Here is a 16,909-nt window from a genome sequence, read left to right as displayed (position 1 = left end):
ACCACTTCCTAAATATAACCCCAGCATCATAGACACTGAGAGAAACAATTAATAAACTGAAAAACTTCTGTAAAGCAAAGGACATCGTCAACAAGACAAAACAACAGCCTATAGTCACATGGTAGGCTTGTCAAATCCACTCAGCTTTTTATAGGAAAGAAATATCTGTTTAACTAGGCTATGTCATGCCAACAAGTAAACACACCTAAACAGTTACAAGTGGCTGCACAAAGAGGCCAGTGTTAGCTGCAGTCGTACCGCTGGTGTTCTTTGACTTTTTATACCTTTATTTGTGTGTCTGTGTGTAGCTGGAGATCAAACCCATAACTTGCTTGTATATACTAGGTAGGTACTCTACCGAAAGCTAAAATGAGTCTTATCACTTATATTTTCTTTCTTTTTTTAAATCTATTTTTAGAGGGCTAGAGAAAAGGTTCAGTAGTTGTGAGCATTTACTGTCCTTCTATGGGACCTGAGTTCAGTTCCAGTACCCCCATAATGCAGCTCAAACTGCCTGTAACTGGAGCTCCAGGGGGTCTGACACATAGTGTACACACATACACTGTATAAAAACAATTATTAAAAAGAAATAAAAATTAACCTTGAAGTTTTATCATTTTACACTTGGTCAATCAGAGAAAACTTTAAGAAGGATGGCGCCTGCCGGTGAGGCCGTAGTAAGATTCACTAGCTGTGGCACTGTAAAACAGCGAGGCCCTTTCAGAAGCTAAACAAGCAACAAGGGCTGGAGCTAGAAACATGATCATACCTTTGAAAAGAATCCCACTCTTGGGCATGTCTCCTAAGGAAAATTTTATAAAAACAAAACCCATATGGATATAAATGTTCACAATAACTGTCTTCCTTAAACACACACACACACACATACACACACACTTTTTTACTTTCTCTTTCTGGAGCTAGGGGTCAAACCCAGTACCTTGTAGATGTCAGGCAAGTTCTCTACCATTGAGCTACATTCTAGTCCTGAAGTAGGGTCTCCAGTATAGCCTCACACATTGAAAAGATGCTGCTGGATGGCTTGCTAGGCACCTGTAATAGCACCAGAAAGCTAAAGGAGAAGGACGGAAAGTCTGAGGCCAGGTTGGGAGTTACACAGCAAGAACTCGTCTCCCAAAGAGGAAGGAGCTGGAGAGATGGCTTAGCAGTTAAGAGCACTTGCTGCTCTTCCAGAGGACCTGGATTCAGCTCCCAGCACCCACATGGCAGCTCACAACCATTTGTAACCTCAGTCCCAGAGGATCCAATGTCCTCTTCTGGCCTGCACATGCACTGCATACATGCGGTACATAGTCATACATGCAGGCAAAACATTCATACAATATGCATAAGGTAAAAATAAACGAAATCTGAAAAAAAAAAGGAGTGGAGGAGGAAGAGATGAAAGCCAACTGCTTACCCTAAAAGGTAAGATCTAGAATATACAATGCTATGCATGGGATTAAAATAAATTTCTGAAACTTGGAAGATATCCCTTTCTTGGTGCTCTATGTGGTTTCTGGCTCTTTCTAGCCACTGGGACCTTACCAAGTAGTCTCAAACATACGACTAGCCATACATACTTAGATACTGTGGTGGTTTAGATGAAGAGTTTGAGGTTTCAAAAGCCCAGGCCATTATTAGTTAGCTCTCTCTCTCTCTCTCTCTCTCTCTCTCTCTCTCTCTCTCTCTGCCTTGTGCCTGTGGATCAGGACATAAGCTCTGAGCTACTGCTCCAGTGTCATGTTCCCTGCCATGATGGTCATAGACTCAACACCTAAAACTAGAAGCCTAATAAACAAACTTCTAAAAGTTCCCTTGGTCATAGTGTCTTAGCACAGCAGCAGAAAAGTAACTAAGATAAATTCCTCTGTGAAGGTGCACTGAATTTATGGTATCTTCAACTCAGGGGCTGTAATCTTTTATAACTTATTAGCTCATTAATTATTAAAATTACTTCATCTTGTGTCCCCAAATGAACTATGAGGGGGGAAAATATATGACCTGGATACTTAAAAGTATTTAGTTTTAATATTTACTTTTCAATCATCACAGCTTCAAGGAATCTCAAAATAACTCAAAAGGTTAAACCTGAGTTCTCCTTTTAAATAGTTGAAATTAATACTTTCTTTTTTTTAAAGCAGAGTTAAAAAAAAATCTGAAATGGTTACCTTTATTGTCAACTTGTCTGGTTTTTAGAATAACCATGAAAATATATTTCTGGGTATATCCGTAAGGGATTTCCAGAAAGACTTAACTGAGAGGGGGATGACCCATCCTGAATGTGAGTGGCACCATCACCCCGGCTTGGGTCTTGGACGGAATAAAAAGGAGAAAGCAAGCTAAACAGCAGCGTTCACTTCTCTCTCTGCTTCCCAGCCGTTTCAGCCAGTGACACCAGGACCACAGCAACTCTTATAAAAGAAAACATTTAACTGGTGCTTGCTTACAGTTTCAGAGGTTTAGTTCATTATTATCAAGGCAGGGAGCTGGTGGCAGGCAAGCATGATGCTGGAGGAGTAGTCATACTACTACATACTACTACATACTACTACATACCGATCTACAGGTAGAGAGAAAAAAGAAAGACCACCCCCAGTGACTCACTTCCTCCAACAAGGCCACACCTCCTCATTCTTTCAAATCATTCCATTTCCTCCCTGGTGACTATGCATTCAAATAAAGGAGCCACCACACTGACTGTGGACGCAATGTGACCAGCTGCCTCATATTCCTGGTACCACGATTTCTCTACTCTCAAACTTCCCTTGAGTTTCTTTTGCCAGAAACATAATGAATACAGAACCTGAGACATGGGCACAGAGGCCTTAAAAGCACACATGGAATTCTAAATTGTATCCTTTCTTTATTTTAATATATAACAACAACAACAAAAAGGCGAAGGCAAGAGTTAAAACCTGCCTTGTGTTGAGTGTCTTCTGTCCTAAGCCCAAAGGTACTGACTATAAAAACCTGTCTTTGACCCAGGAGACTGGGCCCACAGCAGGCTCCTAGGAAGGGCAGGTGGCTAGAGTTGACCTCACTGCACTCAGAAAACAATCACTGTCTGAAGCAGAAGTAAGTGGTCATGACACTGTATATCCAGTTTACATCATCCAAAACAGCTGGAGAGCCCAATAATTCAGATGTGAGCGGCAGGTTAAAGTTCACAGTGGACAAGGAAGCATGAGGATGAGATTTTTGGTTGTGAGCCTAGCCTTTAACGGCTGAGCCATCTCTCCAGCCCGAGGATGAGATTTTTGCAGAGATATTTAAATCTTCTCCAGAGACCTACATTTATCTAATCAACAAGGGCATCCTTTCACCCATTAGACTCTATACCCTACACCCGCTCCCTGGCTGGCTGCAGCTTTGGGTCTAATCAAAGGTGTGCAGTCTTACCTTTGCAAAGGAAAAGGTCAGGAGTCCCAGCAACAACAATTGCTCAGGGAAACCTAGAACAGGCAACCGAATGCTGCCAATTTTTATCCTCATGTTTTAAAAATTTAGTGCATTTATTTATTTATGGGGGAATGAAAAATGGGAGTGTGTGCAACAATGTGTGTGTGTGTGTGCACGCACGTGCAAAGGACTTATAGGTGTCTGAGCTTTGTTTCCACTATGTGGGTCATAAGGATTGAACTGAAGTCTTCAGGCTTTATGATGTAGCACCTTCCCACACCAAGTCATCTTTCCAGACCTTTTTCAGTAGTTTTATTTGCAGGAGGAATTTAAAAAAATTTGGGAGCTGATTCTCTCCATATCAGAAGAAAGCTTTAAACTAATATTGAATCAGAAGGTAAAGAACTGAGCCTCTCTGGGCACGCTCTGAATGCAGAGAGGCTGGGACTGAGGAAACGCAGGACAGACAACTAAATGTTGCCAGAGCTGTTTTATCCTCAGGTTTTGATAATTAAAAAAAAAACAAAACAACAACAACAACAACAAAAAAAACCCCTAAAAATCACAGCTAAGGTGAAAAACATGAAAAATGGCAAACACGTGGGGAGTTATGGTCTCGTGGACAGCTACCCAGCTGAAGGAGGACACTCCAGAAGCCTGTGCTTCACCACATAGCTCACCTCTGCCAGAGACTAGTGCCTTCTGCAAGGCTTCCTTCAGAGAACTGCAGCCATGTAGAAGCCGGTGGTTAGGAGAAATGGCCACGTGGGAAATGCCATAAATGGCCTCAGGGGTGGCTGTATATGCTGTCAGTTTCTCTCCTGTGTCTTGTCCATCAACCTGGCGGGATGAAACACGACATTTCATTTTCAGTCCTCCTCCTGAGCTATGTGGCTCCCCACTCCACCCCTTTCCTCATTCCCAAACAGCCACGGCAGCTTCTGACCACAGGACCAGGAATGTGTACAAGAGGGGCCAGGCAGGAGAACAGAAGGGGGTTGCTCTGTCAGTCCCCTCTCTGCACTCAGCACCAGGCATCCCAAGATGAAGGTAGGGAAAGCTGGCTTAGGAAGATACCCTCCTGGTTCTCTTTGTGCTGGGCAGTGCTATGGTCAGGTGCGGAGCTGCTGTGCATTCAAAGGGCTCCAAAATGCAAGAGAGCTCTGTGGGCATGAACACTGGGGTGCCAGGGTGTTGTCACCTTTAATGTGAAGTCTAGATGGCAGCCTACACAGTCCCCAATCCAGTGGGCCTGCATGCCTTTTATTCCGTACCACTCTGGGAGGTCTGCCAAGGCATCCCGCATGGCCTACGGAAATAAAAAGAGATCAGAAAAGCAACAGTGCAAAGCTCATGTGAGAACAAGTGGTGTGGGGCTTGAGGTGGGAAAGGTGGAGATGCGGAAGAAGGTTCTGGACATTAGGCTCCCTCATTCTCGTGCCTCAGTAGGGGTGGCAAAAGACAACAGAGGCGCTCAATTCACAAACCATCTGCTCCGCCTGACCTATCTCTGTTCAAGGTTCAAGGTTCCATGGAAGAAAGAAAGCTGAAATGGACAAAGACCCCAATTCACATCATTGCCGAAAGTGTTTACAGCATTCTCTCCCTCGGTCTGCAGGGGTCAAAAGGAGTTCACAGTCCGCAGATGAGCTCCACAGCTCTCCCCATAGGAGTTCCAAACTGCACAGAGTATTCCAGTTGACTGCTGCCAATTCCCACGGAATTTTTGTTCTCATCCTCCCCAGCATCACTGGCCACACCAGCAGAACCTCTATTTCCTCCTCCTCTCCCTCCTCTTCCTGTTCCTCCCTACCTCTTCTACTTCTTTTTGTTTGTTTGGATATAGGGTCTTAGCTCAGGCTGACTCTGAATTGACAACCCCCTGCCTCCTCCTCCTCCTCAGGTGACATGTTTAGCAGCCAGTGGTTTTGTTTTGTTTTCTTCCCAGATTGCATGTCAAGGGTGGGAGAACTGGTGGAGGTGCCTTAGCCTTAAAATATGCAGATGGAAATGAGGCCCAAACATGCGGACAGGAAGAAATGTGAGTGTTTTCACATGCTAGCTCTGGAAAGATGCTGGCCTAAAATCTAGGCAAATCTATGAATATTTTTACAAAGTGAATTTTTTTTCCAGTTGACCAAATGAATCCAATATCTTGAAGCACCAAACAAGCTCTTTTCACTTCCCTGTATAATAAATGCATTTACTCAACGCTAACTTTGGATAAGCAGGTCTTCAGGGAAGGCCTCACCCAACAGCACAGCCTAAGACAGAACAACAAGGCTCACTCAGCTTTTCCTGGCCACAGCGGTCCATCCTCTTTCTGTGGGGGCAGTCCTGGTCTCATCTCACTTCTCTACCCTTGGCAAGTAGTTCGCCTTCCCACCCAGTAAACCACAGGTATAGAAATTCAGTTGGCTCACAGAATCCAAAAATTTGGGGAAGCGCCAGGTTTTTAGACTTTTTTTTTAAGTGCTATGAAATCTTGGGGAGTCAGGTTTGGTGGAACATACTTATTATAATCCTGGCACTTGGAAGGCTGAGGCAGGGTGATCTAGAGTTCAAGGTTAGCAGGCAACCCTGTGTATAGACACACACAAATAAAAGAGTCCACAAAACAAACAAACAAAAAACATAGCTCTCACCTCCCAAGGGAGAAGAGATGTGTGACTCTGGCTCAAGAACACAGATTTAGGATACACCAAATTCCATCAGCCACTACGGTAAAACTCTGATGAAGCTTTTATAATAACAGAACAAAGAAAGTCATAAGCCAGGGCACTTTTTAAAGAGATTGGTGGGAACAGCAGGTGGGCAGCTACAGCAAAGAAAGGGAACCTCAACTTCAGGCTGCAGGTCCTAGTTGATAGCATTCTTAGCCCTTGGTTGGTTGAAAACTAAGGGTCTGTTTATACATTCCAAAGATAAACTAGAGTTCTGCTTATACATTGTCAAGGATTTGCCTAATGGTCACAAAGATGTCGGGTCAAGTACAGAGGGAGCAACGAACAGGTACTAGGAGGGCTAAAGCTACCCCAAGAAAATGTGGGCTGGATTTGCAACATTTTAACCTCTCCACATGTCTGGTTTGTAGAAGACTCTGTGGAAGGACAGTCTTCTTCAGCACCTTTCTTCATTCACAAAAGTAAATCTGAGGAAGCTGGTATGTCACGAGATGGAAGAAAGCATCTCCCTGTGCCCTGTTCAATGGTCTTCCAGGCAGGGCACAGTTTGGAATTAAACGATAGTTCATTTAATAAGGGCTGTTAGCTAAAACTGGCAATGGGAATGAGACATCTAACACAGCCGAACCCTGTGTCTTCTGCATGGAAAACGTCATTCATCCTCCTCCCCTCCCACAAGCTGCCCATGAGACAGCACCCACACTCTCTGCAACCCTAGCTTGCACTTTCTCCCATCCTGACTCTCTGTCGGTCAACGGCTGAGATCATGCTTACAGCTCACAGTGAACAACTCTGAAGGGCTGGGCAGGAGTAAAAGCAAGAAATAAAACACACTGCACAACAGCCTTTAACAAAATGCCTTTCTGTTTCAGAGTTCCCTTTGGACTCTGACCTCATGGGCAGCCTTGGGGCAAACACAGAGCTCTGAAGATCCCTGGGCAGACAGCACTCAGGCCAAGCCATGGCTCATTCCTCCTCCACCTGGACAGCAGAAGCTGAAAAGCCCACATTCACTCTGCTCTCTCCCTTAATGCTGGGGGTGACCATGCAACACAAAACCTGAATGGAATTCTACTGGGGGCTTTCCAGAGAGAAGGGCTCGTTTGCACTGTCCCTGCTGCTTCTGTCTGGAGTGGAGATGTGGTATCTGGAGGGAGCTGCAGTCACCATCTAGCAGTCACGAGATCACAAGCAGAAAGAAGAGGTCGAGAGAAGCCCTGAAATGCCCAGCTGGCGGCCTTGGAACAGGCTGGTTTTAGCACTGGTTCTCATGGAGAAGTACCTGTTAAATCCCCACAACCTGGGTCTTCAGTAGCTTGCAGCTGAAAGCATTCTCAGTTGGCCCCGTGTCGCACCCTTATCTGCACAGCTGGACTTTCACTAATTCATGACAATTTCTATCCAAGTTTTCAAAAATCCTATTTCATTTGATCTTTAAGAACCTGGATCAAACTTTCCAAGTTCCTATTATTTTTCCCTCTTCATCCAAGGATGTCTGATGGCCATCTCAGACTCAAAGGTCTAACCCTGGACCTCCCATCAAGTCAGGTCTTCCTGGATGCTACCGCTACTTGTACCCTCTCATCCAACAGATCACCAAGCTCAGGGGATTCTTCCTCTTACGAATTTTCTAGTCCCTTTCTACTTGTCCTTCCTAACTCTAGAGTGCATGTTGGGACCATCACAAAAGCATTTGGACTGGTGCCTACAGTCACAACTATCCATTCCACAATGTTCTAATGAAAACAAAATTCTGGTGAGATGGTTCCAGTTAGCAGCGCTTTCTGCTCTTGAGAGGGCCTGAGTTCAGCTTCCAGCACCAACTCTGGGTGGCTCACAACCATCTGTAACTCCGGTTCCATGGGATCTCGAACTTCTGGCCTCCTCAAGGCACTTGTACTCACATGCACATACCTACACACAAAATCTTAAAAATATATAAATCTTTAAAAAAAAGAACTACCCCATGTTTCTGACATCACTCCCTTCTTTACAGTATTTCATTATTTCATCCAGTTCCTGTGCTGAAGTCACAATGTGTCACTTGATCCTGCCCCTAATCACCTCTCCGGACCTACTTTGAGCCTTCCCCCGGGGCGCTCAAGTTTAACTTGCTGCGTTTATCTCTTTGCTTCCCAACCCCCAGCACACACCTATCTGCTAGGGCTACTCAGTATGGATTCCCTGTACAGGCTGGGGCTGTTGTGAGGGAGTGTCTTCACAACACAAAGCTGGCTTTATGGTCTATTCCACTCTTGCTTGTCCCTCTGCAGCCCAAACACTGAAACTTTCCTGTCTGATGTTCTCTTCTGGTCCAGATTTCCAGTTGGTTCATTGTTATAGGTAGTTTCTACTCTCCTGAAATTCACCATGATCATCTTTTCTTTTTAAGTCCTGTTCATCTATATAACAAATGCCTTGGTATTATCAACTAACTTCAGCCCCTTGGTCTATATCTAAACTTTTAAGTTAAGGTTCACAGTATCCTGCAAAAGACATGGTATTTTTTACTACATGCTGGGTCCTGCAGATAATGCCCTACAGGGGTGCTGGATCATGCTTGACCCCCTTTAGATCTGTTTTGTTATAGAAGCTCTATTTGAGTCTCTCAGAGACTTGCTTTTAATCTTCGGTAAGGCCATTATATTCTGTTCTTGTCCTCAGTCCTAGGGTGTTATCCATGCTTTTAATCATGGCCTTTGGAGATTCAATGCCTCTCTTAGCCAGGCAGAACCCAAGGGTTTCTATGTGCCACACAGCCCTGGTTCAATGCCTCCCTTAGCCAGGCAGAACCCAAGGGTTTCTATGTGCCACACAGCCCTGGTTCAATGCCTCCCTTAGCCAGGCAGAACCCAAGGGTTTCTATGTGCCACACAGCCCTGGTTCAATGCCTCCCTTAGCCAGGCAGAACCCAAGAGTTTCTATGTGCCACACAGCCCTGGGTCTGCTTCACTCTCCCACCAGAACCACTGCCTGTGCCAGCATCATGGACTCTCCCTCTTCTCCCAATTTTCAGTGTTGACCTTGTAAGAGCTTTTTCAATAAATCTGCACAGGAGTTCAGCAAGAACCAAGAGTTACCATGGCAACTCAGCATTTCTGCTGAACAGTTGAAAATTCACAGCTGACAGTTTAAAGAAGAATGCCTCTGGTGTCAGGTTATTACATTTCCAACTCAAAGCACAGACCAAGACACAGGTGCTAACCAGGTGACCTTCCAATACTGCCATTAGAGGGACTGGCACCCCTCCTTTCCAATGTGCTATCTGGAGGCTTGAGGGGAATAACCCTGTCTCAGGAACATGGCGGATCTGAGGCTAGCAGAGAGGACCTGCACAGAAAGCTACACTCTCAGCTTTGCTTTCTGCCAGACACTGACTAATAAGCTCTTTTGAACTTTTTCCAGATCCATGCCCAGGTCAGCTGTACAAAAATGACTAAAATAAAATGACCCTCACTACAGTCTCTGGAGGGAGGACAGTGAGGGTCTGCTGAGCTGGTAGGGTGTGGTTTGGGTTTGGCCCAGAATGTGGGAATCAGAAGCTGCCTAGAACTCTGTGCTTTCTCTGAACGTGAGCCCCGCACACAATATCTGACCTGAGTTATCTGCAGATGAGAATCAGACTTTGTCCAGGCATGCCATGGGCTGCCTTTGAGACTTAAATTAAAATAGAAGCACTGGGTGTTACACACATACAGAACTTCGTCCAGGCCATTGTGACTCAGTAAGCAACTCTGCTTCTACTGCTGGCTTTGTCTTGAATCTCTGAATACGGAAATCAGTCAGAAGGTGCTTGAACCATCACCATCAGCTCTAATCACTCATCTTACTCATCAGGAAACTGAGGCCCAGGGCAGCTTTCACAGTTATCAGAGGCACAGAAGAGTCACATCTGGAGCTTTGGACTTGACCCAGCTCACTCCTACCCTGGCCTTCTCTGCTAGAGAGCAGTCAGTCAGCTCTTCACTCTAGGGCACTATAAGCGCTGGCACAGAGAAACTAGAATCCAACCCCTCCTGAGCTTCACAAAGACTCATTCCCTTTTCCTTCCTTGGATTCATAATTACAGATAGAGTTACTGTTGCTTTCTGATAGCTCAGCGAACAATGACCTGGAAAGATCTCCGGGTGCCCTTCTTGTTAAAGCTTCCCCTTGCCCACCACGCTGTACTGTGAACAACACTGGGGCTTTCTGCTTCCCAGGCTCCTTCAGCAGAGCCACCGGTGTGGTCTGCCCACACACTGGGCATTACTGGGAGTCTCTTACATCACTTACCTTTGCATATGCAGTTGTCTTAATGAACCACTGTCGGAGATATTTCTTCTCCACCTTGGCTCCAGAACGCCATGAACAGCCATATTCATTCACCTGCTCATTGGCCAGCACTGTTTGGTCCACTGGATCCCAGTTAACCAAGGCCTGTTAGGATGCAGGAGACGGGGTACACCGTGGTGAATGTTCTGTGGAGGGGCGCCTGGAGAACAGTGTGGTCCAAGCCTGAGAGCATCTTAAGGGTGGGCTGCCTGGCCAATAGGCAACTACAAGCTGTGGCAAGGACACATGAAATGCCCTTGTTAGAGTAGACTAGGGGAGGATGGAAGCCTTTGGGAACATGTCTAAATCGATCCTAGGTTTTTCTTGAATGACAGGATGAATATACAGGATTTGAAATTTTAGAACACTTTGGAAAAGAAGAAAAAAAATGGTTATCTATTTAATGTTTAGAAAAATAGGATTACTGCAGAAGAAATAAATATACTGCTTTTTAATAACAACACTGACTTTTACTGAGTGATAACCAGGTGCTGGTTTCCATGTGGATTACAGCTAAGTGGTAAGCTTGACAGCTGAGCTACTCCTGCCTTAGTCTTCCAAGAGCTTACGTGTGGCCTTTTCATTTTCACAGTCAGCTTTGTGGTGTGGTAAGAAGACTCATCCTCAGAGAATCATGTTACAGAGAATGAATATGAGGAGCAGAGAAGCTGGGTTGTGATTCTATAACTGCAAGTAATATAGTCACCAAAAACTTGAGACTATGCCATCTGGAATGAGATGGGAAGAGGAGCATGGTACAGTTTATTTTCTCTAACATGGGGTCCCCAAGGTCTTCCCCTCAAAAGTATACAGAGATTACCAGGAAATTAAGTATCTAGGACCTAAAACTTTTAGGTTCATAAACCAAAGAAAGTTGGCCCATCTGTTATTACCACTAACACCAGGGAGACGCAGGAAGGGTTTTACTTAGTAGGTAAAAAGAAATCCTGTTTTATTTTGGCCATGCTAGGATTATTGCAGAGGAGCCTACGACCCTGAGGCGCATGCATCTTGGGACAAATCTCACTATGTAGCTCTGGCTGTCCTGGAACTCACTCTGCAGACCAGGCTGGTCTCAGACTCACCGAGATCCACCTGCCTCTGCCTCTCAAGTGCTAGGATTAAAGGTGTGGACCACCACACCTGGCTAAAAGTGATGATTCTAAGATGGAGAAAATTCATAAAGTTTTAAAAGGGTAGCTAACATGAATGTACCTCTTTTTGATAGGCCAGTCCAGCTTCATAGAGTTTGATAAATAGGTATTGAGTCCATTTGTAGTAATCTGGCAAACAGGTAGTGATTTCCTGCCAAAAAAAGAAGAGGCATAAATGCAGAGTCAGACTCTGCAAGCACTGCACCACACATACCACAGCTTTGAGATTCAGTTCTTAAAAACAACTAAATGTCCAAGTATTTACCAACTTATCTCCACTAACTCTCAAAGTGAGGGAATAGCCATTTATTCTGGGAAGAAAGAGATGGTGTTATTGGAATGTCTCCTCCATCTTTCCTAGATATTTACAACGGTAAGAGACTCTCAAGCCCTTTGCCTGTCACCCATGACTAACAAGTTACAGTACAGGAAACGGCTATGAACTTTTTAAAATAAAGATTTCATTTTTACTCAAAATTGTATGCGTGTGGTGTGGGGTATGTGCACAAGTGCTATTATTGATGGAGACCAGAAGAGGTTGCCGGACCCCCTGGAACCAGAGTACAGATGGCTGTGAAAAGCCAGAACTCAGGTCCTCTAGAAAAGCAGCAAGTACTCTTAACTACCGAGCCATCTTTCCAATCCAGCTATGGACATTTCTGCCTGGATAAACATATACTGGGGAACAAGACTGTAGCTCATCTGAAAAGCAATTATGACAAGAGGATTTCATTTCAAACTAAATCTTGTGTCTACATAGAACCTACGGTTTGATAGTTTGCATAGCCTCATTATTCTCCCTTTACTGTATAATATGAATCAAGCTGTTGTCTACATGGGGAAATTAATCAAAAATTCCTAAAGTTTACATTATGCCTGAAAAACACTTTTAAATATAAAATTAAAAAAAAATGGAACTTCACTAACTGATGAGGTTTGGCATTGGTGAAGTCAAAGTAACTTATAACGGTCATGTATTTCTTTTTTTCTAGTGCTGCTGAACTTTAAGTAAAAGGCATGGATAAAGGGCTGGGCATAGCTTAGTGACAGAGTGCTTGCTTGCCTAGCAACCCTGAGACCTTGCAGTTAATCCTCAGCACTGCCACTGGCAGAAAAAGAGAAAAGGAGGTTTCTGTGGAACAATCTTTGTACACTGTAAATATGTATCACTCTCGTTGGTTAATAAAGAGCTGACAGGCCTATAGCTGGGCAGGAAGAGACAGAGCAGGAGAGCCAGACTAGGAGGATGCTGGGAAGAAGGGTAGAGTCTCAAGAGTCACCATTCAGAAACAGAGGAAACAGAATGTGTATAAAATGAGATAACAAGCCATGAGACACATGGTAGAACACAGTTAAGAAATTTAAGTTGTAAGAGCTAGTTAGTAATAAGCCTGAGCTATTGGCCAAGCACATATAATTAATATCAAGTCTCTGTGTTGGTTATTTGGGAACTGGCGAACAGGAAAGAAAAGTCTGTCTACAGGGGATAGTGGGAAAGTGTTTCTCAAATGGCTCCACCTGTAGCTGACTTTCTACAAAAGATAGACTTTACCCAAGTGCAGACCACTTCTATATTCCTTAAGATGAATAAATAAGGAAAGCTTCAAACCCAGGAGGAAGGCAAATGTAATATAATAGGAAGTGGTAACCTAAAAGGGCTGTTTTTCTTCTGTTAAATTCATTCATTTCTTTTGAGACAGGGTTTCACGTATTCAAGGCTAGCCTCAAACTTTGAATTTCTGATCTACCTGCTTCTTGAATGCGGAGTTATAGGCACATGCCAGTCACTCCACCCAGACTGTGTGCTACTGGGGATCTAATTAATCCAGGGCTTCATGCACGTTAGGCAAGCATTCTAGCAATTGAGCTGCATTCCTAGTTTTCCTGGTTGTTTTATTATTATTGTTTTGTTATTGCTGTTGTTTTAAGTAGCAGAGCACCAATATTAAAAAAACAATATTTTCAGGCAGTACTTGGGATCAAACCCAGGGACTCAGGCATGCTAACAAGTGCTCTAACACTGAGCTATAACCCAAGCCCAGAAAACAGTTTTCTTATTTTAATGTAGAACAGGGGTTAGAAAGACAGCTCAGCAATTAAGAGAACTGGCTGTTCTTCCAGGTCCTGAGTTCAGTTCCCAGCTTAGAACTGTTTATAACTGTAGTCTCATGGAATTTGGTGACTTTTAGTAGTGTGCAGGCATAAATACAAGCAAAATATCCATATACATAAAATAAATGAATCTTTTTTTAAAGATGCCGAATAACTCAACTCTGACCACCAGTTCCATGTCCCCACAACGACACACAGTGACAAACCAGCCATTCTATTGGTGGTCCCAAGCAGCCTGGCCCCCACCAATGCCTAAGCTGTGGTTTCTCTGCCACATACATGAATCACCAGCTCCCAGGAACTCCATAGGCACCTGGTATACGGGGGTGCCAGGCACGAGAGGAACTCTACCAGCTCAAGAATCCGACTAAGAGACAGGGAGTGTTGTCTCTTCAAGTCAACTTCATCAGTGCTAAAGCTGACATCTCAACCCCTCACCTACTAGCACGGCACAGAATTGCTCTCTTTAGCTTCTCTGGTCAAATATCTTTAAATCTCCACTTTTAACCTGTCGGGAGCCATCTTCTATTCTGTTTCACTCATCATTTTATGCTCTCCAACACGGAGGGACCCCAAAGTGCTGCTGAACTGGGAATAAGACAGACATGTGAAAGTCTGTCTACAAAAGCAAATCTGTATATCTCATTTAGGTTTCACAGTTAAATTGTGTATACAGTCACAGTACACAAGGAAAATAGATTGAACTGAAGGGTAGGGTGGGTGAGGATTATGGGAAATTTTTCTTAGACCTTGCTATTGTAGAATATCATTTTTTCTTTTTTTTTTAAAAAAGATCTTTATTGACTACAGTTTTTAAAAAGTATGTAAAGCAAATATGAATAAAATGAAACTAGGGATGGGGCCAATTAACACTTTATTTTGTATTTGAGTTGCTCATAATAAAATATAAAAAATTTTCCAATGAATATACTATAACAAATTAGAAAATGAATTATAATGACTATGCATTACAATGATAATATTTTATAATACACTCTCTAAGCCCCTGGATCTGCTTCTGGACACTGAATAAAAGTCACATAGCAATAGAACAGCATTATCTTCAACTAGGTTTGCAGTTTTGGAAATCAGTTTTACTGAAGTAGAAAAGCCAGGGAAGAAAGAGTGGAGCAGGAGACCTTCATCTAGCCTATGTTCCTTCTGGGCACCAACCAAGGTGAAAGAGGGAGTTTGGGCCCCTCTCTTCCTAACTTCACATTTGGACTTGACCTGTTTTATCTGTTGCTTCTGCAACTGCCATCTACAGGAAACCCGTGTGGTCACAGCCACTGCCATGTGGTCAGGGCCACTGCCGTGTGGTCACGGCCACTGCTGTGTGGTCAGAGCCACTGCTGTGCAACTGCCCAAGGAGGCTGGGCCTCAGGAGAGTGATGCGGTCTCCACGCTGAGCCTTCCTATCCGTGGTAGGCCAGCTTTCTTACTAAGTCAAGTAACTTACAAGCAATGAGAGTCACACATCTCTTCTGGAACCTGCCATGATTCGCCCATTAGAAAAAAACAAAATGAAAATAGTGAATTCTCATGCTCTAAAACCATCAAAGGCCTTTTTTTGAAATTATGTCACTTAAAAGTTTTTAGTTTAAACAACTGGTTAAAAAGCAAAACCTTCTTTTCTGTGCTCACTGTTCACAGTTAGGGAACATAGGATTTCACTTGCTCACTGTACACAGTTCTACAGTTAGAGAACACAGGATTTCACGTGCTCACCATGAACTACTTACTAAAAACACAGTTCTACAGTTAAGAGAGCAGAAAATATTAACAGTCTTCCCTCTCAAATAAGACAAAGACTCTGCTCCCTGAGGATTACCTGACAATGGCTAGAAAGAATGCTTTGTCACCAGTGTGTGCACAAGTGTGCTCACATGTGTGTGCGCACGCGAACAAAAGTGCACTTACATGCCTACCAAATGTGCTAACACTACAGAGTTAACAAGGAAGACAGTCCTCCCAAATTATTCAGCTACACATGAATTTCATTTTTGTTTTTGTTTTTAATTTTTTTTTTTTTTTTGAGACAAGGTTTCTCTGTAGCTTTGGAGCCTGTCCTGGAACTCACTCTGTAGACCAGGCTGGCCTCAAACTCACAGAGATCCTCCTGCTTCTGCATCACGAGTGCTAGGATTAAAGGTGTATGCCAGCCACCGCCCAGCCCTCCTTTTCTGTGTTTGAGATGGAATCGTGTATGGAACCCAGGCTGGCCTTACACTCAGGGCACTCTTCCTGTCTCACCTTCCCAAGTGTTAGATTACAGGGTGAGGCACCATACACTCTTTTTACCTTTAAATGCTAATGGTGCAATCTTTATCTAAGGGTTTATATTATTTCATTTTAAGTCTGAAGCCACAGGCAGATCAAGGGAACATTAACCAGGCCATTCTTTTGTGGATGGTCCATAAAAAGTAACAAAAGAGATTAAATATCGTCTCCTGGGTAGAGCATTTACTCAGCTTCCTTCCTAAACCAGATGTGGTCACTCTGCTGAACACGGCTGGTAAAGCACCAGGAACCTGGCACCACAGAGACAGGGGTTTGCTAGGGACAAGTGATTTATTTTAGCATCTAGATTTTAAACAATTTAAAATATCCCTAAGTGGTTGATGTGGGATTCTCCTCTATATGCTGTTATTATGTTTTATTGCCATTGGTTAATAAAGAAGCTGCTTTAAGCCAATGGCTTAACAGACCCAGGCAGAAAATCCAAACAGAGATATACAGAGAGAGTAGACGGAGCCAGAGAGAAGCCATGCAGCCGCACGAAACAGATGCACGGGAACCTTGCTGGTAAACCAGGGCCTTGCGGTAAAATATAAAATAATAAAATGGGTTAATTTAAGATGTAAAAGCTAGCTAGAAATACGCTTAAGCTATTGGCCAAACAGTACTGCAAATAATATAGTTTCTGTGTGATTAGATTATTTCGGGTCTGGGTGGCCAGGAACAAACGAGCAGCATCCGACTACAAGTGGTGGTCTGCCTTAGAAAATCCCATATAATAAGTTTATGTAATAAATATTTCTATTTTGAAATGAGAGACATACATATGGGATATATTGGTTTATTTCCCCACAAAAAAGTTGGCAACAACAAAAGTGTTTAAACATCACCCTTTGGAATCTAGTCCATGAACCTGAATATCCAGATCCAACCACATCTGTAGAGTGCACTCAGACACACAGGCATTGAAGGCAACCAGTTCAGTAAGACTTTTTGGTGAGACCA

General features: G+C 43.6%; 1 protein-coding gene across 2 annotated transcripts in view; it reads right to left on the bottom strand.

The window, feature by feature from the left end:
• Lars2 (leucyl-tRNA synthetase 2, mitochondrial) overlaps positions 1 to 16,909 on the bottom strand; it is a 97,422-nt gene that overhangs the window by 40,798 nt on the left and 39,715 nt on the right. For both annotated transcript variants that reach the window (XM_057767147.1, XM_057767146.1), the window contains exons 6-9: positions 11,616 to 11,705; positions 10,362 to 10,505; positions 4,604 to 4,711; positions 4,083 to 4,242 (exon numbers count right to left, since the gene is read on the bottom strand). In XM_057767147.1, coding sequence (XP_057623130.1) covers positions 4,083 to 4,242; positions 4,604 to 4,711; positions 10,362 to 10,505; positions 11,616 to 11,705 — 502 coding nt within the window. The remainder of the gene's footprint in view (positions 1 to 4,082; positions 4,243 to 4,603; positions 4,712 to 10,361; positions 10,506 to 11,615; positions 11,706 to 16,909) is intronic.

The sequence above is a fragment of the Chionomys nivalis genome, chromosome 4 (assembly GCF_950005125.1).
Source record: "Chionomys nivalis chromosome 4, mChiNiv1.1, whole genome shotgun sequence".
Classification (NCBI taxonomy): Eukaryota; Metazoa; Chordata; class Mammalia; order Rodentia; family Cricetidae; genus Chionomys; species Chionomys nivalis.
This window is presented reverse-complemented; position numbering and strand designations above follow the sequence as displayed.